The 26,089-nt window shown below is 42.0% G+C and overlaps 2 protein-coding genes across 8 annotated transcripts in view; both read left to right on the top strand.

The window, feature by feature from the left end:
- Positions 1-7,393, top strand: part of nacc2 (NACC family member 2) — a 30,344-nt gene extending 22,951 nt beyond the window's left edge. For 4 of the 5 annotated variants that reach the window (XM_088391676.1, XM_088391675.1, XM_088391677.1 and 1 more), the window contains 2 exons: positions 380-883; positions 1,012-7,393. In XM_088391676.1, the coding sequence (XP_088247802.1) occupies positions 380-883; positions 1,012-1,130 (623 nt within the window). In that variant the 3' untranslated portion in view covers positions 1,131-7,393. Of the gene's footprint in view, positions 1-379 lie in introns of all 5 variants that reach the window. The other variant, XM_088391680.1, reaches the window with a different exon arrangement.
- A 723-nt stretch (positions 7,394-8,116) lies between these two features.
- nup214 (nucleoporin 214) lies at positions 8,117-23,097 on the top strand. Of its 3 annotated transcripts, XR_015861615.1 has the most exons (37): positions 8,117-8,316; positions 8,728-8,923; positions 9,356-9,510; positions 9,777-9,975; positions 10,051-10,121; positions 10,191-10,254; positions 10,336-10,439; positions 10,812-10,918; positions 10,993-11,059; positions 11,148-11,271; positions 12,036-12,194; positions 12,283-12,673; positions 12,773-12,909; positions 12,991-13,079; positions 13,274-13,363; positions 13,479-13,628; positions 13,698-13,856; positions 14,463-14,566; positions 14,643-14,816; positions 15,029-15,117; positions 15,192-15,275; positions 15,360-15,674; positions 15,827-15,994; positions 16,315-16,426; positions 16,633-16,705; positions 16,956-17,028; positions 17,143-17,218; positions 17,291-17,343; positions 17,496-18,932; positions 19,032-19,096; positions 19,167-19,332; positions 19,405-19,557; positions 20,613-20,784; positions 21,827-21,975; positions 22,049-22,082; positions 22,218-22,459; positions 22,737-23,097. XR_015861615.1 is itself a non-coding variant. In XM_088391558.1 (36 exons), exons 1-36 carry the CDS (start codon positions 8,275-8,277, stop codon positions 22,252-22,254), a joined length of 5,835 nt encoding a protein of 1,944 aa, XP_088247684.1. In that variant the 5' UTR covers positions 8,117-8,274; the 3' UTR covers positions 22,255-22,721. The 3 variants fall into 3 exon arrangements, 2 of the variants coding, with proteins under 2 accessions (XP_088247684.1, XP_088247683.1); XM_088391558.1 differs by lacking the exon at positions 22,737-23,097 and having other exon boundaries at positions 16,959-17,028; positions 22,218-22,721; XM_088391557.1 differs by lacking the exon at positions 22,737-23,097 and having other exon boundaries at positions 22,218-22,721.
- Positions 23,098-26,089: the final 2,992 nt, after the last annotated feature.

Genomic DNA, 26,089 nt, shown 5'->3' with positions numbered 1-26,089 from the left:
CCATACTGGCCTAAATAACACAGGAGTGGAAACTGACGTGACAACACGCCACATGAGTCATTAAGAAAAGCTTTTGTCATGTACACTCAATAATAAATGTTGTTGCCAAAACAGACGGCGGAGGTTATTAGTTGCTGCATCGACGGAGAAGCAAAAACATCAGTTTGACTATGCAGGAGGTGCAGCTAATGACCAACCAAAAAAAAAAAATCAATGAATCAGACTAGACAATAACACCAAGATGGAGCCAGAGTAATACTTGAGAACATAAACAGCTAATTTTGTTTTTCAGTGAGTAATGAAAGATGGTGAGTGCTGGTGTTTTGGTTAGCGGCAGTTTTGAAATGGTAGGGTTGATGAATGTTTTTGTGTGTTGCAGTGTACTGTCAAAACTTCAACCCTAATTTCAAGGAGAGCGAAATGAATGTGATTGCTGCTGACATGTGCACCAATGCGCGGCGCGTCCGCAAGCGCTGGCTGCCTAAAATCAAGTCCATGCTGCCCGACGGCATGGAGGTGTACCGCGCTGGCATGGCCATGGGCGCCGCCGCTCCCGTGGCCGTGGGTCTGAACCTGGGCCTGGGCGCCAACCCGACACAAGTTGCGCTCCCCTTCGAGGCCGACTTCAAGAGCTTTGAGCAGAGGCTGTATCCAGAGCGCAAAGACCCCCTGAGGACTCATCCGGCGCTGGCCGACGGCAGCCCGGGCTCAGTGGCGGCGGCTACCGAGCCCGAGGGCGGAGGAGGGGTCCAGGAGGAGCAGGAGGAGGATGAGGAGGAAGCCGGCTTGGAAGCCACCGACACCTCCGCAAATTTGATCTCCAACGGCGCCGAGGCGTCCGCTTGCGGCGACGCGCCGGCCGAGCAAGAAGCTTTCGGACAAGGTCTGAGAGTAAACGGACAGTGAATGTCGTCTCGCAACACATGTCGTCAAGTTATGCTTAACCTTTTGCTTGTTCTCCCCCTCTGCCATCTTTCTTCTTCTTCTGTGCTTCCTCCGCGGTGCAAAAAGCTTGTGATCGTACGCCATGGGAATTTGCCACACGTGTACACGCACAGAAGCGCTTTTGTGCAACAACCCCGATGTTGACGTACAAAAAGCGCTCCGAGCAGACGCAGGCATCAAGATAAGTTACACTTTCACGCCTTTCAAGTATTGCTTAGAATTTCACCTTGACAAATAATAATGTGACCGGCATACAAAAGCGCCTTTAGAGACTTTTTCCAAACAAGCAAGGAAAAATTTGATAGCTTGAAGTAAATAACATCAAATGTTCTTTCTCGCAAATTACCTTAAATCTCAGAGAGAACTTAGTTTACTGCTTATTGTATTAGATTCATAGGAGAGATTTTTTAAATCGTTTTTTATTACATACAAATTTTCAACACAGGTCAAAATGTTCTGTACACAGAACACGCAATTCAATCAATTCAAACAATCTTTGAGATCTCTTGTCCAAGTCGAAAATTGCAGCTCTGTTTTTTTGCACACGAGACACTGATTAGCACTTGCAATCTCGACCATAAAGTTTGAATTATGTTATGAAACGTTATTGAAAGACGTTATTGAAGTGGTTAAAATGATCACAATTTGAAGACAACCATGCAATTGGGGTTCATTAATGTGACGATGCCTACGTCAGCTTTTGGACCGCGCTTCCTGACCACACACACACACACTCACACACAGTGAAAACATTCAGTATAAATGCTAGACAACGCAATTAAAAAAAAAAAAAGACCTACGCACCGCAGCGATGCTTTTGTAGTACAATAATCTTGTCTTGGGGTAAAAGAACATGCGCTAAATGTTACATTGCATGCACGACTACCAAGGATTGATGATTAACAACCCAATCTATAGAGAACTGCAAGTACCATACGTCAGAATGACTGTTTAAGGAGGATTTTTAATTGTATTTTCTTACGAGCTCTTACCTCGCTAGGCGCGCTGTGTTGTCGCTTGGGTGTGACCCAAAAGTGACTTGTGTGTGACACAATCAACAGCGCGCGCTGCGAGACGATTTCCCGAACAAAGCCCTGTTCTACGTTCACATCCACATGGTCCACCTTCCATCCTATCGAATGGTTAAGGATGGGTACATTATTTTCGACACGCGACTAGCTTACTGCATTTGCACTCTAAAAGACATTGAAATGGTTTTGGAAAAGATTGACTTGAATCTGAGACTGAAAATATTGCCCTGCTGGGAAAATAATTTGTTTTTTTCAAAGGAGGGCAATATCAAATTAAGAGCAATTGTTTATCGTTTGCCTGTGCTCATCTATTTCCGTGCTAACTAATTCCACCCTTATTCATGTGCCCAATTAGTGAGAAATTTTCATTTACACCCCCGCAACACCTTACCAGAGGAAACAAGTGTTTGAAAAACATTGACATTTCCCCCCCCCCTTCATGCAAAAACAATTGTAATACCCCGAAGATGTGTTTATTGCAAAAAGATGTGCCATTTGAAAAGTTTTTAGGAGGCGAGCTTTAAGATAGTCCTGCACAGGGAGTACAGGGTTGTAATTGCACTATAGGTAATAATGTAAATGACGTTTACAGTGTCTTCTTTTAGTTGTTTTGGTTTTTGTTTACATGTCACAACAGGGCTAGCCTAGACTAGAATGGCTGAGAGGCTCCAATGAATGTAAACGTTAGCTCTGTTTTTTAGCAAATGTTCCTGAACGGTCTTCCAATAGTGAGAAACGTCAGCTTCCCCCCAACCCAATAATGTTTGAATGAGGTGCTTCTGCTTTTAGCACTCCAGAAATGACACGTATAGGTGCATTCACGGAATATCACGGAAAATGTCATTTATTTCAGTATGGTAAATTGAATTTAAAAAGTGAAATTTTTTATTGTAATTTGGCTTTAAAATTTTGATAATAGCTTGAAGCCAACAAAAACTTCATATGGAAAATTTGATGTAATTATAATATGAATTTAACTAGTCAAATGATTAAAATTAAGAATTGGGGTTCTGAGAAGTATTACCTATTTTGCTTACTGAAATAAATTAATATTTCTACCATAGTCTAATTTGAGATGCACTTGCATATTTCCTCAAATAATGGCCTCCCCTTTAACTATCTTAACTCAGTCATTGATTGCATAGGCTCCTGAAAAACCTATCTCAAACAAAAAGACTTAACATAACTTCAACAATAATTAGTGTTCACGCAGAGACCCAACAAAAGTGTTTCTCTTCTTTCTTTATGCAAAACTCAACAAAGGTGTGATATTGCTCCCAATTGTGTTTTCACACAGCAACCTGTAAAAATAAATTGACACCAGAGATATAATGTTTTCTCAGTCGACAGTGACAATTGCTTTCAACACTTGTCATTTTAAATTTCACACGTCTGTGCAGACATTGCAGAGTTCATTTATACAAGAGTAATTTTCCGCCTCTTTTATGTCTTTGGAACTACCAACTTTGCTCCCAAGCCCCTCACCCCAATTCTGTTACATACCAAAAAAATGGGAAAAATCACATGGAATTTGTACACAGGTGCCATCTCTAGAGAAAAAATAATTTCAAGCTAATATTGTTCCCACTCGGTATTGGTGCCGTATTTTTACAGAAGAGCAACACGAAAGAAGGCTGATACTACCTCCGAAGACAGAAACTTGCTAGATTAACTTTGCCCCCCTCCCTTACTCTTTGTTGGATCCACTCAAACTTTTGAAAGAAACAAAATAAAGCCAAAAATTTAAAAAAATACTACCTCTGAAGGTGAAATATTAATAAATGATGGCTTCTATAAGCAGTGTTTAAAAAGGGGGCTTCTAACACTGGTGCAGTCCCGCCCCGCTATGACTCTACCTCCAAAGGCGGAAAAAATGTCAGGTTGACTTTCGCCCCCTTACGCCATCTCGGTTCACTTCATACTGAACAAAAAAATTAAAAAGGGCAGGAAAATTATTCTTTTACAGGCAGTATGAATAGGGCTTTACAGACAGGTGGCAACCCGCCTCTGTTACTACCTCCAAAGGCGGAAATTTGCCAAATCATCTTATTCCATGGTCACACTGAACCAAATAATTGATCAAAGGCTATTACTGCCTTTACAGAGTTTTACATCCCACCTTATTGATTATCCATCAGCTACTACCTCCATAGCCCGGAAATTGTCTGCTTGAATTCAGTTCATACTGGATTAATAAAAAAAGTTTAAGTTGTCAGCTTCAGGCGGTGCGAAGAGGGTTTTACACTTACGCTTGTTTCGCCTGTTATGGCTCTGCTACTACCTCTACATACGGAAAATTGTCGGGTCTTCTTCATCCCCCTATTCTGTGAGTTTATTTCCTGTCGCTCTTCGGTATAAACTGCACCAACACCGAAAATAGGGGGTAAAATATTTGCTGATTCAGGCAGTGGAAAAGACACCTGTCACGGCTTTCGAGAATATTTCCAAAGCTGACAATTTGCTTTGGCAGCTCAAAAAAAAAAAAGCCCTAATAACATTGGGATCTTTCTGTTAGAAACCTTTGCAAAACCTTGAGTATGTAAACTCCCTTGGCCACTATTTGAGGAAATACCGTAATTCACTGGCAATTGTTAATAATTGAAACGACTCATCTTTTTATCTCAGTTTAGGTTCTTTAAGTTGAAAAATGGGAGCCATATATTAGTTGAGTGCATTTTTGTACAACCATCATTTTAGTGGACGGTCATACCAATTAAAATGATTGAATGGGATATGAAAAAATAATTTATGGAAATGCTACACTGTGGTAAAGGGGTGTGAAGCTGTGCCTTAGACTGTGACTGTGCGGGCGTCAATTATGCGCACCAAGACTGTACGACTGAATTAAATGCAATTTGTTTTTCTTTATTTTAATTTTTTTTTAAACTTAAGTTGTGCTGAACCAGGCCACTGAAATGGCCTTTGTACCCAACATTTTAATCTTTGACCATATGTGGTTAATTTGTTTTATTTTTTCAACGAGAAAAGAAAAAAAGTCACGCGGAGGGTGATCATCAATACAAAAATGGCTGTGGTACCACTTGACTTTAAAGCATTATGAATGGGTTATTAACATGCTCGGAGAACATTTTAAATGGGAGACTTTAGAAATAAAAATTGATGACAGCTGGAAATGATAAACAGCATGCATAATCATTCAAATTTGACATGACAAATTTTATACGATATTTTTTTAAAAAAGGAATAAAACAATTCCTCCCATCTAGTGTGTAAATAATTTCTAAATGTTATCAACACAGCAGCAAAGTAATACAAACACATCTTTTATCATAATTAACGGAAATATTTTGTTAGAATATTGGAAATTATTTTGACTTTGCGTTGCAACCGTAGCAAAAAAAAAAAAAACCCACATGTATGCATTTATTGTGAAGCGGTATCCAGTCGAGTCCCTTTTTAAAATCACACTTCTTCACTTTTATTGTCATGATTATCCAAGAATGTCATGCCAAACATTGTACTGACGGAAAGACAAAGAAAGCTCAGAAATATTTTTCCCCATTTACTCAAATGCTCATTTTCCTTCCTTCTTTCCTCCCCTCTAAAGACTTCACTTGCTCATCAAACAAAATGGTGGTCGGTATAAGGCTTCAAAAAAAAAAAAAAGTTGTTATGCAAAACAAGGAAGCGCTTGTACCATCTAAATGCATGCCATTCAAAGCAAACCCGATGAAACCTCTCTGACCTTTTATGCACCGTGTATTAACGCTACTTTCAACACAAGACTGTGAAGTGTCGCAGCAGGCTGGCTCTATTCTTCTTTTCTCGTCACAGCAAACACTTTGTTGAGCCTTTTTTGTGAATGTTTTTTGTGGACAGCGAGAAGAGTGCGTGGGGAATAGACGTCGAGAAACTCCCTGGTGGTGCATTTGAACCTTCAGCAGACTTTTGAGGGGGGAAAAAAATAAGAATGCACTAAAATGTTTGAATGTGTATGTATTTGTCCTTGAACCAGCACTTTAGAGTGATTTCAGGCAGGATTTCCCAAACAGCTCGAGATGGGCTTCTTCCCGGGAACACAAAATCCCATATCCCATGTGGAATGGCACCACATTAGATACTTTAGTAGAAGATTTTTACATTTGTGGCCCCCAACCTTCAGTTTTGGTGACCCCAATTGCTTAGCAATTGTTTTTTATTTTTTTACACCTTTTATTGAGGCATGCTTACATGATTCAATAAACAGATTGGTCAAAAATAACCCAATGTGGGTCAGAAAAGGACGGACCCAACTTTTTGGGTTATTCAGTTCACCCCAAACGTTAGGTCAAATGAATGAATAATCCACCAACCAGCCCTGTGGTTCCTTTATTTTAAAAAGGGACCAGTTAACTATGCAACAGAATTTTGGTTTGATAAAAAATGACCCCCCGCCCCCCTAAAAATATATTGTGACCCATTGATTTTTTATTATTATCTCTAATCCTCAATTTGAATAATCCTAATTTAACATCAAAAGTATTTTTTGCTTCACTGACCTCATCCAAAAAATAAAAATGCTTTTGACAGGTTTTTGGAACCCGTGCTTCACTTTGGGCAGTAGTGATTTAGGGTCACCTCAGAAATAATAATAAAAAAAGATTCAATATGTTATTAAATATGCAATGGTATTTTATTCTGGAAATTGATCAACCTCTTTTAAAAAAAATATTAAAAATCACCTTGACCCCTTTTGGACCATGAGTGTCTGTCTGAGAAATCCTGCTTTGATTTAGAATTAAAAAAACTAACAACAAAAAAGACACACACACGAGTGTTATGGAAAATGAGAAAATCGCACCTCTTTTTTAAAGCCATGTGTTCCGAGCGCTGACAATCAGGATGTGTGGATGCACTCTCGGAGGATGCGACGACGTGAACTGCTGTGCTCTCGCTTATTTGCCGAGTCATCGTCCTCTTTTGCCGATCTAATACTTGGGAGGGACGCGAAAACCACAGACTGAATTGGGACTGATTGGTGCTTTGGACCAAGTCTCTAAAAAGCTCCACTTGGCTGACCTCAACAATGGAGAAAAAAAAAGAAGACTTTTGTCATGCAACTCCATATTTTAATCATGGATGTTCTTCATTAGCCAGCTTGGACCTATCTTGAATGGGACAATTTCAGTGTTGCTTTTACAATACATTTTAAAAATGTTTATGCGCCTTCTGACTCCAGCATCAGTAATAACAATAATATATATATATATATATATATATATATATATATATATATATATATATATAGTTAAAAATGCAAGTTGCCATTTTTGATGTTGCATTTTAAAAAAGTGGAGAGTTCATTCCCATCATGGTGTGTCTCATCACCAGTTGTGTAGTCCAAGATTCCTAATTTCTTTCAATGCAATACAGAAAAATGTGCTTTCTAATAAAAAAGTCCTTCACCACAGACTGAATTTCATTTTTGTAAATGTGTTTTTTTTTCCACTTCATATTTCTCAGTAATTTTCGGATAATTTTCCAAAACTGCAAGCAGTACATATATATATTCTTTTCATTTATACATATTTTATTCATGTATTTTGTTACACACCTGTTGACAAGCTACATGTAAAACCGTACTGTAGTCGGAATTCAGTGGGAAAATTATAATTTATAATTATTTATTAAATTTATAAAATAAATGTATGTTTTCGATATACAGTATTTTAATCAGAGATTAATGATGTTGGATTGAAATATACAATATTTATTATATTCTATTTACTCCAACATTATGTTAACATGGCCATATACGTACACGGATGCGCGTCTCTGGCATCAATTGTTCATCCTACTTATGTAGCTTGAAAAAAACATTCCTTAAATTTTGCTTTCAATTATTAATATTGCAATTATTACATATACATTAAAATGCAGTAATTAATCACACATTTTTTATTATAATTTTTCTTTCTTACAAGCGTGTCCAGCCTCAACAGATCACGTGGTAAGTCCGTTCAAACATTTCTAGATCAAAAAAATAATCATCAATAATAGTTTTACATTATTTACGTTTCTGATTTTTATGTGCATAAATGTGTATTATTACGATAGTCATTATTATATGTCTCGACCGCAAAAAAAAAAAAAAAAAATAAAATCATTTCTGGCATCGATTGTTCATCCTGCGTTCGCCGTGACGTTTACGTCGCTCCTCTGAAATCGCGCGGACGGTCCGGTGTGTTTGCGTCTGTCAGGCGAACAAATGTTGCACCCCTCGATAGTTTGACCCAAGTAAAGGAATATTTAAATCTAGAGTCTTATTTGAGAAAGTTTTTCATCTGCATGCTTGAAAATGAGCGACGACACCGACTCTCCTCCCGAGAGGGAGATGAAGGTAACCATCTTTCAGCATTTCTTGGACTGCTTAGCAAGAGCTAGCTGGTGTTTGCTAGCAATGAAACGCTCAGTTAGTGAAACTTAACTTTGTGTTGTAATGAATGAACCGTTCCTCGACAACTTTTATTGAGTTATTGTTATTGTAGATTAAGCAGCATGTAGAATTTAAGGGACCATTAAACTCGTCACTCGCTAGCTAGTGTTTGCACACTTTTTCAAGCTACATCCTTCGCATTCCGTTTTAAAAAGATGCTAAAAGTCTCCCCATGAAATTTGACTTTTCCTAAAGTGATCTAAGTGCTGAAAATTGTATTTCTTGGACATACATTTAATCTGATGAAAACCAAATGAGGACAAGCGCTTTAGAAAATAGATGTTTTTTTAATGAAAGTATACTTCTTGCTTCCAGGACTTTCAGTTCCGCCAGATGAAGAAAGCCAAAGTTTTTGAACCTTCAGGCGAAATGCCGAGAGAGCGCTCCAGCTTACTGGCTGTCTCCAACAAGTACGGCCTGACATTCGTCGGCTCGGGTGGGATGTTCAAGGTCTATCGCACGGAACACATCCTCGCTGTTGACAAACAGGAGGGCAACTCCAACACGATAGGTATGAATGGTCCTAACTTCTGTGGTAAATTAAACCTACGAGTTTAATTTATTGCATGACATGCTCATAACTTGTTCCAAGATCATTTTACAAGTATGTAAAATCAACTTTTCTTTTTGAAATGAATGGAAGGGCCATTAATTAAATGCAGCTTCCAAGCAACGCCAAGTTTTAACGTTTCAGAAAAATTGATGAAGCGTAACGTACCAAAACATATTGAATGTAAAAGATTTCCACAACATTTTTTCCTTAAAATAAATCCACATTGCGCTGCTCCTTTTTTGCACTCTAAGGGGAAGTATAAAATTTAATTGACACAATCATGAGCAGAAAATAATAACACGCCTTAGGGGTTAAAGATGAGCAATCCAAAAGTCAAGGTACCACTGCATGTTTCTTAATTGAAATCAACATGCTTTTATTTTCCTCTAGTTGATGGAATACCAGCATTGGTGGAGGTGAGGGTGGATTCGACGCTGCATAACTTGGCTCTCAGCAGCGACGAACTTACTTTGTCTGTATGCGCCGTTTCGGAAGAGGCAGCATTATTCGTCAGCTTTTACGACGTACGCACCTTCGTTAACCAGGTAAGCATCACAAGACCAACACACTGTGACAGGAGATTGAATAATAAGGCATACAATTTGGATACTCCCATTGCTCGTGATTGAAGGTCACTGTAAAACCTAAAACAAAAGACAATTAGACACTTTACCATATGATGTTAGCTTAATGCTACATACAATGCCAAACACATAGGAAGGACGTCAATTGCATTTCCCTTGTAAATAGCGGACATTGACTGCACAGTATGTAAAGTCATGGTTTGAATGCTATTTTGTGCTCTTTTCAGGCGCGACCGCAAAAGTTTCCTTTCGCCTCGTGGCAGCCAACAGTGCCCTCAGAGACTCTGGTACTGGACCTCAAGTGGAATCCTGTTCAGGCGTCCATGTTGGCCGTGTGTCTATCCGATGGCAGTATGTCCATCTTGGAAGTTGCAGACGACGTCCGAGTTCAGGCCACTCTCCCCGCCTCGAGTGGTGTCACATGCCGTAAGTAAGGCCCCTCGTGCTGCGTTTGACACGGCTGCTGCTTAGTTTTGGCTTCTTTGTGATGTCATTCCCCAGTTTGCTGGAGCCCCAAAGGGAAACAGGTCGCCGTGGGGAAAATGAATGGCACTGTCAGCCAGTATACTCCAGTAAGTCAAAATATTGAATTAAAAAAAAAACTTTGTTGCTAACTGACTTTCTGATTGGTTGACGAAAAGGCCCTTGAGGAAAAGAAAGTCATTCCGTGCCCCCACTTTTACACCTCTGATGACCCAGTCAAAGGTAACTTAGTTTCTATATACACGTGTCTTCCATGTATGTCATTTCAAAATAGTCATCATAACCTCTTTGTTTTTCTCACAGTTCTTGACGTGTTGTGGTTGAGGACGTTTTCGTTCGCTGTAGCCTACGCTGCCGCCGACGGCTCCCCGGAGACCCCACCCGAGCTCGTGTTGATCACCATCCCTGTGAGTATCTGAATTATTATCTACTGTATGCTGAGTTTGTGAATTGCTATTTTTGGGGGGAGGGTTCTTTAGTCGGCTTTGTTCTCAACATTTGTTGCTATGAGACAGTTTCACACGTGCTGTTACTACATGTATTTAATAGTCATTTAGCACATTTTTTTTCAAATATTTAAAATGTTTTTTATACATATATATAAATCTTACAATGTGAAACTGCAATTCAAAATTTGAGTCGCCAAAAAAACGGTGGCTGAGGCTCATCCACTCATGAAATGTTGGCATCAAGTCAAATATATTCATCACAAAAAGTGTCAATCACTAACTTATGGCTGATGCTAAATAGAGGAGATTATTCTTTTGTTTTTACAACAGAAAAAGGATGAAAAGGTGGAAACAAAGTACCTGAACTTCAGTGACACTGTGTATGGCTGCTGCACAGAGCGACAGCACCACTACTTCCTCAGTCATATAGAAGACTGGTGAGTGTGACTCAAAATATCAATATGGAGAATATGTACTTCAACCATTTTGCAACACGGTTTGCTTTTCTCAGGAACCTTGTTTTGGCCGCGTCTGCAGCCTCCATCGAAGTCAGTGTCATCTCCAGACAAGATGAGAAGGTGCCTCATAAAGTGTCCATTTTATCATTATGCTCTTCTTGTTCAGTCATGGTGACGTTGAAATATTGGGATTTTTTTTTTTTTTAAGATCTGGGAACTGTGGATGCTGGAGGATGCTAGCAGAGCTGAATTGCCCGTCTCCGAGACCAGTGAAGACACGCTGCCCCTCGGCTTAGCCATCGACTACACCAGCCAGCAGGAGATCCGCATTAGTAAGCGTCTCCTGCTCGTTGACTCATTAAATGCCAAGAATGACTTAACTCGTCTATTAGAATCAATTCAATGTGAAGTTGTTGTTGTTTTTTTCCCCCCTCATTTTGCTCTTTTTTTTCCCCCCTCCTTTGTTTTCACTCTTTCATGACATATTGTCGACATCACTTGTCGAGCCTGTGCCTTCCTGGGGAAAAAAAATCAAAAAGCAACATGCACTTTGACCTGACCTCTATAGAGGTGGCACTTCGTAGGCTTAATCTTGTGCCTAGCGTGTGTGTCAATTCTATTTAACGCCCAACACACCCTCTGTAATGAGCCCGAGCCAAAATCCCTCATGTCTTTGTCACTGCAGTGCTCGACAGAGTTCACGTAGAGAATAATAATAAGCATCCGCCTCAACAGATATTGACGCACTCCGTCTCGTCGCTCCCTCTTGTCTTTAAGAAAAGAACCTGGACTTTCTTGCGGCATTGTTGACACGATAAAAATCCAATGTGCAACAAAAGAGAGAGACGTCACATTGAGAGATGGGGGAAGTAAACGAGGCGCTCATTAAAGATGTCTCACAACAAACAACAAAGCGGCTCCAGACGCCCTTGCTGTGGAATGCTGATCAGTCTCTCTCGCTCTTAATCTCGCTCTCACTCTTTCTTTCTCTCTTGTAACGCCTTACTTTCATTGTTTAATTTTCAGTAAGACTTTATTTCCCTCTAGAAGTGTGATTGGTTTCTTAATGCATTTAAATTGCTTCTCTTTTATGAAGGCGATGAAAAGACGTTGCCGCCTGCTCCCACTTTGCTCATGCTGTCGACTGAGGGATTGCTTTGCCCTTTTGCGCTGTTAAACCTCAACGCCGGTGTCAAGCAACTAATTGCACCTTGTGTCGCACTCCCAATGGAGGGCGAGAGACCCCCCAAGCCAGGTGGGAAAGTCACAAATACACACCACAGAAAATAAAGAAAAAAAGTGAGTTGTACTGCATGTTATTGATACGACTATTTGTTCTTCAGTTTCCTTGGCAACGCAGCCCCCAAAATCTGCCGCTCCTCTCCCGTCTGCCTTCCCAAACCTCGCCGTGACTTCAGTGGCTGTCTCGTCATCTACTGCGTCCCCCTTTAGCCTTGGTCCCACAGCCACTTCATCATCATCAGGCTTTGCGTTCTCCTTACCGCCTGTCAGTGGCAACTCGGCCCCTCCCGCCTTCTCCTTGGGATCGTCCACACCTTTCGGCTCTGGGGCCTCAGGCTTCACGTTCGCCGCCACCGCCAAGCCTCCATCCGAAGCCCCAGCGGCGCCCTCTGCATTCTCCTTCAGCACCCCCTCGAATAAAGTCACAGCCCCGACGCCTCAGAACCTCGCCACTCCCTCTGTACCTGCAGTCAAACTCAATTTGAGTGACAGGTGAGGTATCCTTATATCCTAACTGGCAAAACTAAAAAACTAAATATACGATTGAACTAGAGACGGGAGCAGTTTTGCAATGACGTCCGTCTTCCCCAGGTTTTCAGCCGTTGAACCTCCAGTCGCCCCTCCGCCGTCTTTCTCCTTTGTGCCATCTGTTCCGAAAGGTATAGTCTCAAACGGAAGTGTGGCTGCCCTCCCTGCTGTTACCACGGCTAAGACAGCCACAGTGTCAAGTAAGCACAAAACGTAACTTTCCATATTTCCTGTTCTTACCTGTTGCTCATCTCATAACGAGTTGTTTTCTTTCCTCATAGCCCCGGTACGTCCAGTTCAAACTAGCACACCACCTGCGGCACTCCAAAAACCTTCGCCAGCTCCCCAGGGCCGCATCCAAACCCCACAGGTGTTTTATTTTTATTTTTTAATAAATCAACTATTTATGTACAAGCTATGAAAAAAATATATAGCACACACAGAAATAGAAAAAAAACTGAATGTTTTATTATTTTCTTCAAAGTCCTGTACACGACTGTACTGTAACATACTGCCTTGGTCAGTAATTTGGAATCAGCTGATTTTTTTTACTTCCTTTTGCAGGCAGTTGGAGTCGGAGTAAAGCCAATGGAGAAGCCGCAACCTCAGCTAAAGAAAGAAATTGATCCCATCATGATTGGAATACTGGAGGAGGTATGGTTGAATCTTTCTAGGGAACTTGTCTATGATTTTTATTGTATGCCTTTTGACACTTACTAGGGAACTTGTCTATGATTTTTAATTGTATGTCTTTCGATGCTCTCGTCAGATTTCACACTTCCAAAAGGAACTGGAGGATTTAAAGGCAAGGAGTTCGATGGCCGACTTCAAAGTTGGAACCAACGAGGAAATGAAAGAACTGAGGAAAGAGTCAGAGGATCTGAATATTTTCACCCTGGAGATTAAGGAAACAACAGAGGTAATTTCTTTTAGATAGAAATTTTTATTTTACTGAATAGTTGGAGCCATAAAAAATTATTCTGTCCAGTCTCTGCACGGTGACATCGGTACACTGAAGACCACCTTACTGGAGGGCTTTGCCGGAGCGGAGGAAGTTAAGTCCCAGAGCGAGCTCAGCAGAGATCGGAATTACAGACAATTGCTGTACAAAAGACCCCTGGACCCACGCAGTGAGGAACAGCTCAAGGTGAAAACACATGACTATATTCAAAATAAGTCCTCAACTATCAAGAATAATGCAGCTAATATATTTAAGGGCGTCTTATAGAACATCAGTCACAGAGCATCCATATCCACGCTTTGGCTGAAAAGTTCCACTTGTAGTTACTTACTAACAGTAGTCGTCTCCATCATCACTCAGTGCTAATTCTTTTCAAACATCAAAGATTAAAATCAAAGTACGCAAACATATGTCAGTACCAGCTGGCTAGCACAAGAAGCTAACCTGAGCAGTCAGTGCTTTTTCCTGTCAAGCAGCACAAACAGATGAAGTTAAATGCTGAAACCAGCCACAGAAAATCTTAATCAAAGTCCTTCATACATAAAAGCTGGCTGATTCCACCTCTGGCTGAAAGTTATATAAAGCCAGCTGGCTAACTATTGCAAGAAGTTAATTTTAAAAGTCCAGATCTGCCCTGAGTACCCGTTCTTGTCAATCAGCACAAACTGATGGACAAAAGACAAGATCCAAATGAAAAGCCTTTGTTCACAAAAATGTTCGATGCAAATGATGACATTAGTCACTGAAGATCCAATCAGTTTTTTTTTTTTTTTCCATTTGCTTTCTGTGTAGGAGATCCGCCAGCTCTACCAGTACGTCATGTTTGCTGTGGAGGACGTCAACGGCGTGCTTGATGTGGAATGGGAGAAACACCTGGAGAAGAAGAAAAAAAAGAAGTATGTAAAAAATCTCCCTTTATCATCTCGTGACTTAGCGTTAGCATTGCCACTTCATCACATGGCACGTCGGCAGGCACATGGTGGTGCCTGGGCGCGAGGGTCTGTTCACCACGCTGGCCAACAACCTGTACATCATCAACCAGCAGAAGAACAGGCTGGATCAGATGGTCAACGAGCTCACCTCACTGCACCTCTATAACAAGACGGACGCTTCCACAACCAACCGCAGCACAGCCACCTCTGGAAGGTCGTATTTGCGTTTCTCAAATCCAGATTTAGAATTTTAGTCTCATAAATGATATAGGGGAACAATTTTTTTCATGCAAAATGACATCGTATTTTCTGTGAATATAATTTTAAAAAATGCAAGTGAATTAAATTGTTTCACTTCACCTGTATTAAAAATAAAAATATTCCCTTTAGAAGTTGAGGTTATATTTTGTTGTCTTTTTACTACAGTATAGAAAACGAGCTTGACAGTTTAAGGGATGCCCTGCTGAAGGCCCGGCTGGACACCACCTCTCCTAAAGCCAAAAGCCCATCACCAGGTAGAAATTATTGCATGTTTAAATGTATATTACTGACAATGGAAGAGCTCAAAATGTGTATGTGTGTTTCTCAGTCAAGATATCGCCTGTTAAACAGTCCCAGCTGCGGAACTTCCTCTCCAAGGGCCACATGCCCCCGGTTCGCTCCACTGCACCAGGTATTCATTCAGGCTAAAAATGAGACTAAGAAACTTCTCTAATATATCACACTTTGTCATGTATTATTCCTTTTTCTCTCCAAGCCAACCTATCACGCTCAGCCTTCCTGTCGCCAAAATACTACGAAGACCTGGATGACGTGAGCTCAACCTCGTCCCTTTCTCAGTCCATGGAGCCTCATCTGCCTCACTTGGAGGTGGAAGAGGAGGAGGAAGAGGAGCTGCAACCTGAGCGCCTCCCCATGGTGGCCGCTGCCGCTCCTCCATACCCTCGACACCCTACCGTGGTGAGGACCCCCTCCATCCAGCCTGGCTTTGGAGCCATCCAATCCACACCATTGGCCAAAATGCAGTCCGTGCCAGGCATGGGCTTCAGATTGAGTCCTATCGCGAGCCCGAGTAAGTATAATATTGTGATATTACCATTTCACACGTGCACACATTTATTTTGTATATATTTATTTATTATATATATATTCAGCAGATTCCTTTTTCCTATGTATTCAATGGTCTGTATATGTATTGTTTTTCCCTTATTCTTGTCATTTCAGTTCCCACCAATAAGATCAACCTTAGCGGCGCTGACAGCACTGCACTTGCCACCAAAACGGTCAAGCATGGGGCACCGTCCACTGAGAGGACCGTGCCTGTCACCATTCCGGCTCAACAGGCCGCCGCCAGTGCTGCCCTTCGCAGGCTGATGGCCAATCAGAAACCGGGTAAAGCTAACATGCAAAACTCTTTGGGTTTTGTCACTACAAATCTATTTATTCCCAATTGTCGTGCATTTTTTTTTTTTTTTTTAATCAAAATGTAAGATTTTTTTTTTTAAATTTAGCACTTGATGAGTAAGCATGCTTTTCAGCGCACTTGTTTTATATAAAAAGTTTTCCATAATTAAAATCCACAAAGATGTTGCAATGCCTGTCGCTGTCACTGGGTGGCGACAGAGGACTTCAGGCAAAACAAGCGTTTGATCAGCTTTACTAATATTTGAGCGTTTGAGTTTTTAAAAAAAACAAAATAAATTGTGTTGCAGCTGTCGTCAGCACTTCCTTGACAGAGTCCACGTTAAAAACTGTACCTCAAGTGGTCAATGTCCTGGAACTGAAGGACAAAAGGGCTCCCGTGTCATCCCCCGCAATCATCAGGTATTCTTCCTTCCACATAACACAGTGGTCTGCACATAAAGCAAATGTGAAATAGAATGAAAATGATGTGCTGTTTTCTTGGTCTAAAACACTCATTGACAGTTATGACTTCTTATGGTCGCTCAGATCGAGAGTGTGCGCGTTCACATGGAAAACAACGCCAAGACTCTTACACGTACTTTCCTGTTCTGTGTTCTCTTTTGCAGCTCATCAACAGCAGAGCCAGCTGCTGTGCCGCTGCAGGTTCCGGCTTCGACCACATCCATCCTGCCTAAACGAGTAAGAGAAAAAGATTACACAACTGTAGAAGGGGAAGGCCTTCATTTGCAACATTTATAGAATGATATTAAACTATTGATTGAAGAGCCCCCAATTGTTTTTAATGTCCCTTAAGTACCAACAGTTTTGTGTCTCTCACATGTCAATCATACAAAAGCAGTTGAGTGACAAATCCTCGTTTTTTTATATCTATGAAACCATAGCAATCCACCAAATTGGTCTTTAATATCACTGTTGAAACCTTGTTCAGCAGAATCCTGGTCTAGGAGTGCAAAAGCCATCCAATGAAAGCACAAACGCTCCACAAGCAACCTTCATGTTTGGTGAGCTCATACTGTACAATTTTGTTATAAACAGAGAATTAAAACTTCCGACCTACTACTGACTTTGTTGTATTGAAAATTTTCTTGTATTTTTTTTGTGGCGGTGTCATTCAGGTCAGCCTGACTCATCTGCCGCACATGCTAGCTCAGTTGAGCCAAGTATCAACAAAGGTTTCTCCTTCACTTCAACGTAAGTCCACTTAGGAAGAAGAATATTGTTTGGGGGATTTTATTATTTTAATCAGGCGTTCTTCTCTTGCAGCCCGTCAAGCTTCAGTTTTGCATCAGTCACTCCAGCAATTGGAATACCACCAGGTAAAGCATTTACTGTGGGGTCAATTCAGATTATAGATTTTGTTGCCATGCCGACAAGGGTTGAGTATAGGAGGTGCCTACTCGTATTTTGTATTTATATTTAATGTCAGCAGCTGTGAGTGTCATTTTGCTTTGTTTGTTTTTCTATTCAGTGAAGGATGTGAGTGAGTTCTCCTTTGGAGGAAATGGCAAGATGATATTCGGTCAGACTGTCGAGGAGCCGTCAAAGTCCGTTTCTCCTTCCCTAACTGCTGCCCTGTCGGCCGCACAGCCGCCATCTTCTGAATCACCCGTACCTGTTCCTACTGTGGTTTCTGCAACTCCAACACAACTCCCTAAAACAACTGGAGGTGAAACTTTAGGCAGTTTCTCTGGGCTACGTGTCGGTCAAGGAGAAGAAGCAAAGGATTCCTCTACCAAACCTACGCCTACAAACACTGCTTTCACCTTCGGAGGTGTTGGAATCGGCAAAGGAGCGGTACAGTTCAACTTCAGCAGTGATCAGAAGTCTGCGGGAGACTCTCTGGGAGCTGACTTGTCCAAGTCCGGTAGTTTGTTCAAACCTCCTGAGACCACGCCAAAGCTGACCTTCTGCGTGACCACGGCCAACGTCCCTGCCTCGGGGCTGCCCACGTCTTTCAGCAGCCTCCTAGCGGCCCCCACAGAATTAACGGAAGACCCCAAACCAGCCCCGCAACCTTCAGAGCTCCCATCTCATGAAAAAGAGCCTTCTCCAGAGCATTCTATCGAGGGTGTCGCACCCTTAGAAAAGTCTTCACCGGAACCGGCCACTGTCAAGGACGCTGATCCTGTTCCAGATGCCCCTGTTTCAGTCCCAGCAACGGAGGCAACACCCCCGCCGGCTCCAATCGCCACGGCAGACACTACTCCAGACGTAACGTCGGCCACCCCTGTGGTTCCTGCATCCCAAGTAGCCCCACCGACGTTCCAGGTGTCCACTTCTGAGAAGCCCGGGTCCATTTTCACTCAACCCACAACAACGGAAAGCAGCTCTACTGCTGTGATGCCCGCCATCAACACGACAGCTGCTTCTGAAAATGCTGCCAGCCCGGCTACAGCCCCTGTGACCAGCACCCTTGGGGAGGCCACCCCCACTTTTTCAGTCGCTACTACCACCGCTGCCACAACTGTGTTTGGACAGCCGACCGCAACCCCTGCAGTCTCAACGGCCCCTTCGGTGTTTGGCTCGTCCACCTTCGGCACATCGACCGGAGGCGGTTTCGGCAAGTCTGTTTTCGGCCAACCCAGCGGCTTTGGCCAACCCGCTAGCAACACCGCAACACCAAGCGGCTTCTCTTTCGGACAGTCTGCATTCGGAGCAAGCGCGAGCACCGCCACCACCGGAGGAGGAGGCGGTCTCTTTGGAGCAGCCACGCCAAGCAACGCCAGTTCTTTTTCTTTTGGCGCCAGTACGAACGCCAACACGTCCAGCGGCACTGGTGCCGGACTGTTTGGACAGAGCACCACCTCCGCGTTTGGACAGAGCTCCGCCTTCGGACAAGGGTCTCTCTTTGGGAGTAACACCACCACATCCTCATCTGCAGGATTCAGTTTTGGTCAGCCGTCAGGTAGGTTTAGTCTCGCTGTATGCTTACATCAGCAGGTATCTTACACGGATAGACAGATGGGATTTTGTTATTAACTTCAAAAACCTTTCTGTCCTACAGGCTTTGGATCAGCTGCTTCGTCTGGGTTTGGCCAGCAAGCCAACACGGGGAGCGTATTTGGACGGGTATCACTATTTTCTCTCTTAAAAAAGAAATAATTTTCAAACCGCATAGTGAGTATGACTTTTCTCTCAGCCGTCGGGTGGAGGCCTGTTCGGTTCCAGCGCCGCCAATGCAGCAGGTTCACCAGCCGGCAGCCTCTTCAGCGGCCTCGGAGGCAAGCCGAGCGAAGACGCAGCCAACAAGAATCCATTTGGTCCTAGTGCTTCCACCGGAGGGTTTGGACAACCTGCTCAGACCGGTATGAGACGTTGGCTATCACCTGTCTCATGTCCCCTTAACTTTTTTCCAACCAACCTATTTTTCCCAATAGGTACTCCCAGTCTCTTTGGTAGTACCGCTGCTAAACCCATAGGATTTGGACAGGCCTCCTTTGGGGAGCAGAAACCCAGTGGGACCTTCACTTCCGGTGCAGGGAGTGTTGCTTCCCAGGGCTTTGGATCCTTTGCTAGCCCAGCAAAACCAGGTACTGTAAGAATTCAGTGATAGTCCTGTTACAGTGGTAAACCCGTCCATTGGGCATCTCACGCAACACCATTTTTTTTAACACTTGCCCCTCGTTTATCATCTGAGCTGCAGCAAGTGTTATCTGCTCAACCCGCCCAGGCGTAAGCAGGCTTAGTCTGATCATCTGTCAGGCAGTGTTGCATCATTTTACATGTGAATTACTTGCACAGACATTTCCAGTTCGATACCTTTCTGTGACTCATCCAGTCTTGATCTCTGTCCCAAACTGCCGCAAATAATAAAATGGTTTCGTAAACGGCAATAACATCAACATCTTGCGTCTATCCATGTCCTCTGCCAATCAGGACGTGTTTTTTTCTTCTCTCCAATCATTCACACAAAATGTCTCGCTTAAGTAGCACTAGGGTGTGTTTGATTCTGATAGCTTCGAGCAAACAAAACATGCTTAGAATTAGAATCCGCCTAATAACCTCATTTTAGAATTGTAACACGAGCGCCTATCTTTTAATGTTATCTTCCAAAGCAGCATTGTTGGTCTCATCCCTTGAGGCCCCCCCCCCCCCCCCCTCCATTTTCAGCTGGATATTAGCACCCGCCCCGATCAGTCTGCTACATGGAGCCAATGTAATCTTGTTACATTAGTGCAATCAATTATTTACTGGGGCGTGCTGGTAGGCGCACTGTAATTTCAGCACACCCGCCGTCAGGCCCGCTGCAACTTGCACATTTCACGCCATGAGACGCTTGACAAGTTTGCATCCTGGCTCGCTACAAGTAAACAAATATCTATTAGTATTTTTTTCCCTCTCTGAACACTACCACCATATATTCTTTCATCAAAATTAAGTTGGACTAATAAAAGTTTAAAAAATCCTTAAAAAAAGTAACTAAGAAAAAAAAGTCATGTTTGTACAAGAGTAAAATTGTGGAATTTGCATGTCCTTCCTGTGCATACGTGTTGTTTCTACCATTCCAAAAATGTGCATTTTAGGTGAATTAATCGGTATCAGCCTATGAAGTGTAACAAACTAGCGTTTGTGCTTTGCAATTCAGGCGGCTTCGGCAGTGCACCGGTGTTCGGGAGTCCCCCAGCCTTTGGCACGTCACCATCATTCGGCGCCACTGCGGCATTCGGCACCAGTCCGTCCTTCAGTAACACCATGGGCTCCTCCGCCGGCAAAGTGTTTGGAGAGGGTACGGCAGCTTCCAACATGGGCGGATTTGGGTAAGAATAAATAATTATGCTCTCTCTTACAGGGAGTCCTCGGTTTACGATGGCGTTCCATTGTTACGGCGGCAACATAAGAATTTATACAAATTTGGAGTGTGCATTAACGTCCATCACTAAAATCATAATAGAGAAAATGTTACTATGAGAAGCGCTTTTTGGACATAAATTAAAAAAATAACAATCAAATGAAGAACGCCAAATTGCACTCACTGTTGAACAGTAACACTCCCGTTTTCATTAGATCGGTTTTCATGACCACAACCCAAATTTGTGCTGGAGTAGATTATTCCCTTCTGATAATCTCACTCGCGGATCACGCTGCTGGCGGATTAAGTCGTCTCACTTCCTGTCCCACTCTCTGGGTTTTGCATACTCGCGGATCGACTTGCTGATGAGTCGGTGGGCACAAGTCCTGCGGGGGGGATTATCTTTTGATATTTTTCCCCCAACCCCTCCCCCATCATTGTATGCACCATCTGACACTTTGCTAGCATTGTTTTTGAAAATCATCTAAATGTATGTTGTATATTACAGTCCAATAAATGGTGGGTTTAATCCAGGCTTGGAAGATTTTTCTCATCAGCCCCTCTTAAACCCTCCAAGCTGTACACTTTGTAACAAAATAAGCAAACAGACATTTGCCGTCTCCATAGCTTGCGAGGGCGAACTTTAGCAAGCTGCACTATTTCTTGTCATACAGTACACACAAGTAGACCAAAATTTAAATCACAGAAGACTGTTGGTTCATCTGTGAGTCAACTGGCTATCTAGTTGGTGGCTAATGGCAGAGGCTAACACCGCCGTCTTTATTCGGTATTGCTTTTTGTCAGATAGCTGGACAGATGGCCAGACAGAAGATTTGAATCAGAACACTTTGGTCACAAAAATGTGTCAATGCAAGCTGAGAATCCCATCAAACTGTTCAGCAGCTAGCAACAAGCTAACATTAGAAGTGTACTACATCTTCACTCAGTGCTTCTTGTGTTCCACATCAGTTGAAGGTCTGAATCATTTTTATCTTACTTTAACTCCACAGTTTTGCTTCGCCGTCCAGCGCGTCGTCTTTTGGGGCACTAGCCAATCAGAGTGCCCCGCCGTCTTTCGGGGCTCTGGCCCAGCAGGGACCTGGTTTTGGGGCGCAGCCTAGCGGCTTTGCAGGTTTTGGACAGCAGCCACAACCTGGAGGTGACAACTTTTCCTTCTTGTCTTTGCATCATCTTTGTGTGCGCACTGTATTACATTTTATTTGTGTTTGTAGGGTTCTCGGGAAATACCTTTGGCTCCACAAACCAGTAAGTTCTAACACGAACAATTTTTTAAATGCTTTCCATTGTTTTACAACCCTCCTTACATTTTAAAAAATGACTCGTGTAGAAAAAAACAATTGTTCTTACATTGACATTTCAATAACGTCTTCTTTCTTTCAGATCAAGTTCCCAAACGTTTGCCGGTTGGCGAAGCTAGTTTTACTGCCACTACACAAGCTTTTTTCCTGTTGCTTGGAAAGGAAAGTCAAAGAAAATTAATAAGTTTTATATTACTTTCCTTGATTAAAAAATGTCACATGACAAAAAAACATTTTTGTTTGATTACATTTTTTTTCAGTTGTTTACTTGCACATACAGTATAATGCTGTGTGCTCTGATTCACTTTGAAGTGTTCATTGAAGGTAAGCAATCTTTTAATAATTACATCATTGCCATAAAGTGGCAAATTTGATGGTCTTCATTTTAATATTGTAATGCTGGAGTAGAAAATATTCTAATTATTCAATATTCAGTGTTTTGAACTGAAAAATGTCTACAAAGAAATTTAAAGGAACTGAAATGGAAAAACTATTTTTACTGTGTCAACAACTGTCGTATATTTTTACATGGAAATGAATATGTTCAATAACATTTTTTCATGTAATTAAAATGACTTTTTGGTAATGTTTTTGTCTACAGAGCTACCTCAGAAGGGCAAAAATGTCATGTAAGAAGATCCACTTATTTCTCCATTTATTCCTTGGTGGTGTTTATACTGAGCAGTGACACTGAATAATGACTTTTTCCAGGCAGAGTTTAAAGAGGCTTTACATGCCTTTCTGATACTATCCCCAAAGGTAGAATATTCCTGGGTCGACTTTGACCTCGCCCCATTCCGTGTCATTCCTACGGGAGAATATTAGCCGTTTGATTTCAGCCTCCCCTTTTGTGCCAGTGCTGTTTATACAAATCAATGACACACACAAATTAGAATACCTCTGTTAGACCTTGGCAACAATCTCCAAAGGTGCAGTGGAAATAAAAGTGGCATATCACTGTCCGAGCGTCCGACCGCACCTTGCTACCCAACCCAAAAGGCACTGCCGAGGCCATGTTTGGCATTTGGGGAATGTCGAGGTCATTATACGACCTGGGCTCACCACCTGCCAAAATGTTGACGCCCACATTCCCAGACGGTTTCAAATGGATGTGAAGAGACTGGCGCAAAGTCAATATCTGAATGAATTAATCAGTTTACATATCCTGGCAGTGTGTAAAATGTTACCAATTTTGGTTAAAAATGACTAAACGAGCACCATCGCCTGTTTTTTTTTTTTAATGATTGTCATATTCTGAGATGCCTTGTAGCTTAATTTCATAATTTTTTTTGCTGAGTCAGTAATTTTGAATGAATTGGACATATCTCGCACATTTGCCAGTGTATGTAAACTTCTGAGCACTGCTATAATTGAAATTCATCAGATACGTTGTCTGTGTTAGAACTTCAGCTAAAGTCTTTGACCGTATTAAAACGGTTTGTTTTTCTATTTGCATAATACCTCAAATGTAAGCAAACTAATCTATAGCCACCAATACTCCTTTAATCCTCGCCCTCTCCGTGTCAACTTTGTGATGGAAAATGCAGGAAAGTCTCACAGACACTTGAGAGGATGACAGCTGTCATTATGGAATTCCGATAAAAATAGCCTCACCACGCGCCAGCCAAAGGCATCCACTAGCTCCACGTGAACGTGATCAACCCCCCCACCACCACCACCACTTTAAACTCCATTACTGCATTTCCTCATCGTCTGCCAACAAGCCATTATTAGCCTCTCAATATCATTTCAAGATCTAAACGAGTTGCTTCCATCTTAATTTCCTTCCATCACCACCATTGAATTTCTCACTGAGGTGTTATTCTTGTAACACACAATAATTGCTTTTCACCGTTGATTGTTTTGTCTTTTCAAATTGACAACTAATATTAATAATCGAGTAATCGTTTAAAGCTATGGCTTAAATTAAATTTGTCCAAATCCACTGATTTCATCCTTTCAACAATCATCCTCTGATTCCTGTAATAATTCATGAAACTAGACTAAATGTTTTTGTTTTTTTTAACCAAAATAATACTTAGATGACTCAGATAACCTTTGCTGCCCTTGGGTGGAAGCAAATTTTAAATTTGACCGGATTATGTCTGTTCACCCTGTTTTAGTAAGCATGACCACTCAGCTGTAGGCAGCATGCAGAAAAACAGGAAAGGATTTACTTTGAAATCAGCACAGAATCCACAATTGTACACATTTTAATTTAATTTCACACAGCAAAATATTTTCCAACAAACACAAATGTCAAAGCTCGTTGACATCAGTCCTTGAATGACAAATGGTCCCATTAGAGAGTCACGGTGACATTGGCACCGTTGTGGTATTAATAGCAGTGTCTGGTGCCAAAGATAGTGAGTGAAGTGGTGATTATTTTGCATTAATATCAGTGACAGGTGGCCAAGTGTGAGCTGTGCTAATAAAAGTGAGAATGTGATGCTCTGGAATGCCACCAGGATAGCATTGAGCCTGGCTGCACGCTTCCAGCAGCTAAACAGGAAGCCATAAACACTCCCAAGTGAATGTTGGGTCATCTCGGTCTCGGACGTATGTGGATCTATTTTGTGTGATAACGCTACTACAAACCATGCAAATCATGCAAATTTTTTAGAAGCAAATGTTTTGCATAAAAATGTTTAATTCATAATTCTGTTTCATTGTCATGTTGCGATCAAATATCTTGTTTGCTCTGACAGTGAAAACAGCATTTGTGTCAGATCTCATTAGATTGTTCAAAGTATTTTTTTAAATATTTTTTTCCGCTCTATTTGTCTTACATGAATGCCTTCTTTTCTTGTGCTATCTTTCCAGCACAAAAGGAGTTACAAACAGAACGGTCGACATCTTATCCAGCAATGCAAGAATTGCCCTATATCGTCAAGCTCATAGTAGCGTAGTAGCGAAGGTGGCCTCGGGCATGTGCATATAATGCATGGAACCTTTTTCAATTCAGCGCTAAGAGGCTAAAATGTGCTTTTGTGCAAAGCTTGCTGAAATAGCACATTGATGGTTGGGATAGCACATCCACCTATAGCGCAATTAGCCTTGAGGAAGGTAAAGACAACATAGAGCAGGTTCTTGCAGGTTTTACTCCCTGATGATGTCAGCGTTTGAAACGTGGGTGTCATTTTACAATGAAACACAATCTAGTGTGTGTAAATGAGTGCACGCGAGTGTGTGAACGTGAGTGTCCGAGAGTTGAGTGAGTGTTTTTCTGCACCATGTGTGGTCCTGCATGATGAACAAGGCCCACGACAGATATGACCAACCTTTGGTGGTGGTGGTGTGCATTAGAGAGAGCATGATGATTCAATAAGAGCAGTCAAACTTGTGTTGGCCTAAATCCCTCCAACGGGAGTATTAAAACACACACACACACACGCGTTCAGGTTTAGGTTACATGTACTCCAGTTGACTACTACACTGAGTAATCATCCAAGGCCTGCAGTAGCCTCGTGGGTTGAATGGGTCACATGGGCCGTCGCGACTTTCTGATAACATCAAGCTACATTTAATTTGGTTTTTGTTTTCAGTGTTGCTTTTGGCGACACTAAGGTACTCCTGTAGTTAGGTTCTAATGTGGCCATGGCTATTTGCAACTCTGATTAGCATTTTGAGTCCCGTCTTAACCCTCGCAACTCTGCGAGAATTCCCAACCTCAACTAATTGTGGTTGCCCCTCGTGGCCAACTAGCTGACCCAAAAGTCACACGGTCGCCTCCTCGTGTGGTGTCCAAGTGATCTCATTTATGTCGGGAATCCCCCGCTAGCCCTTCTTTTCTTAACCCTGCTTCACCAGGATGGCCTTTGAGTCAGTATGAATCTTACTCAGCCATGCGTGAGCTTGTTATGCAATCATGCTAATGCAGCCCACTAGCCTCACAGCATCAATGGACTTTTTTTTTTCTTCAATGGACCTGAAAATAGCATAAAGTAAAAATAT

This window comes from Syngnathus floridae, chromosome 12 (assembly GCF_059516105.1).
Source record: "Syngnathus floridae isolate MCC-2025c chromosome 12, RoL_Sflo_1.0, whole genome shotgun sequence".
Taxonomy (NCBI): Eukaryota; Metazoa; Chordata; class Actinopteri; order Syngnathiformes; family Syngnathidae; genus Syngnathus; species Syngnathus floridae.
This window is presented reverse-complemented; position numbering and strand designations above follow the sequence as displayed.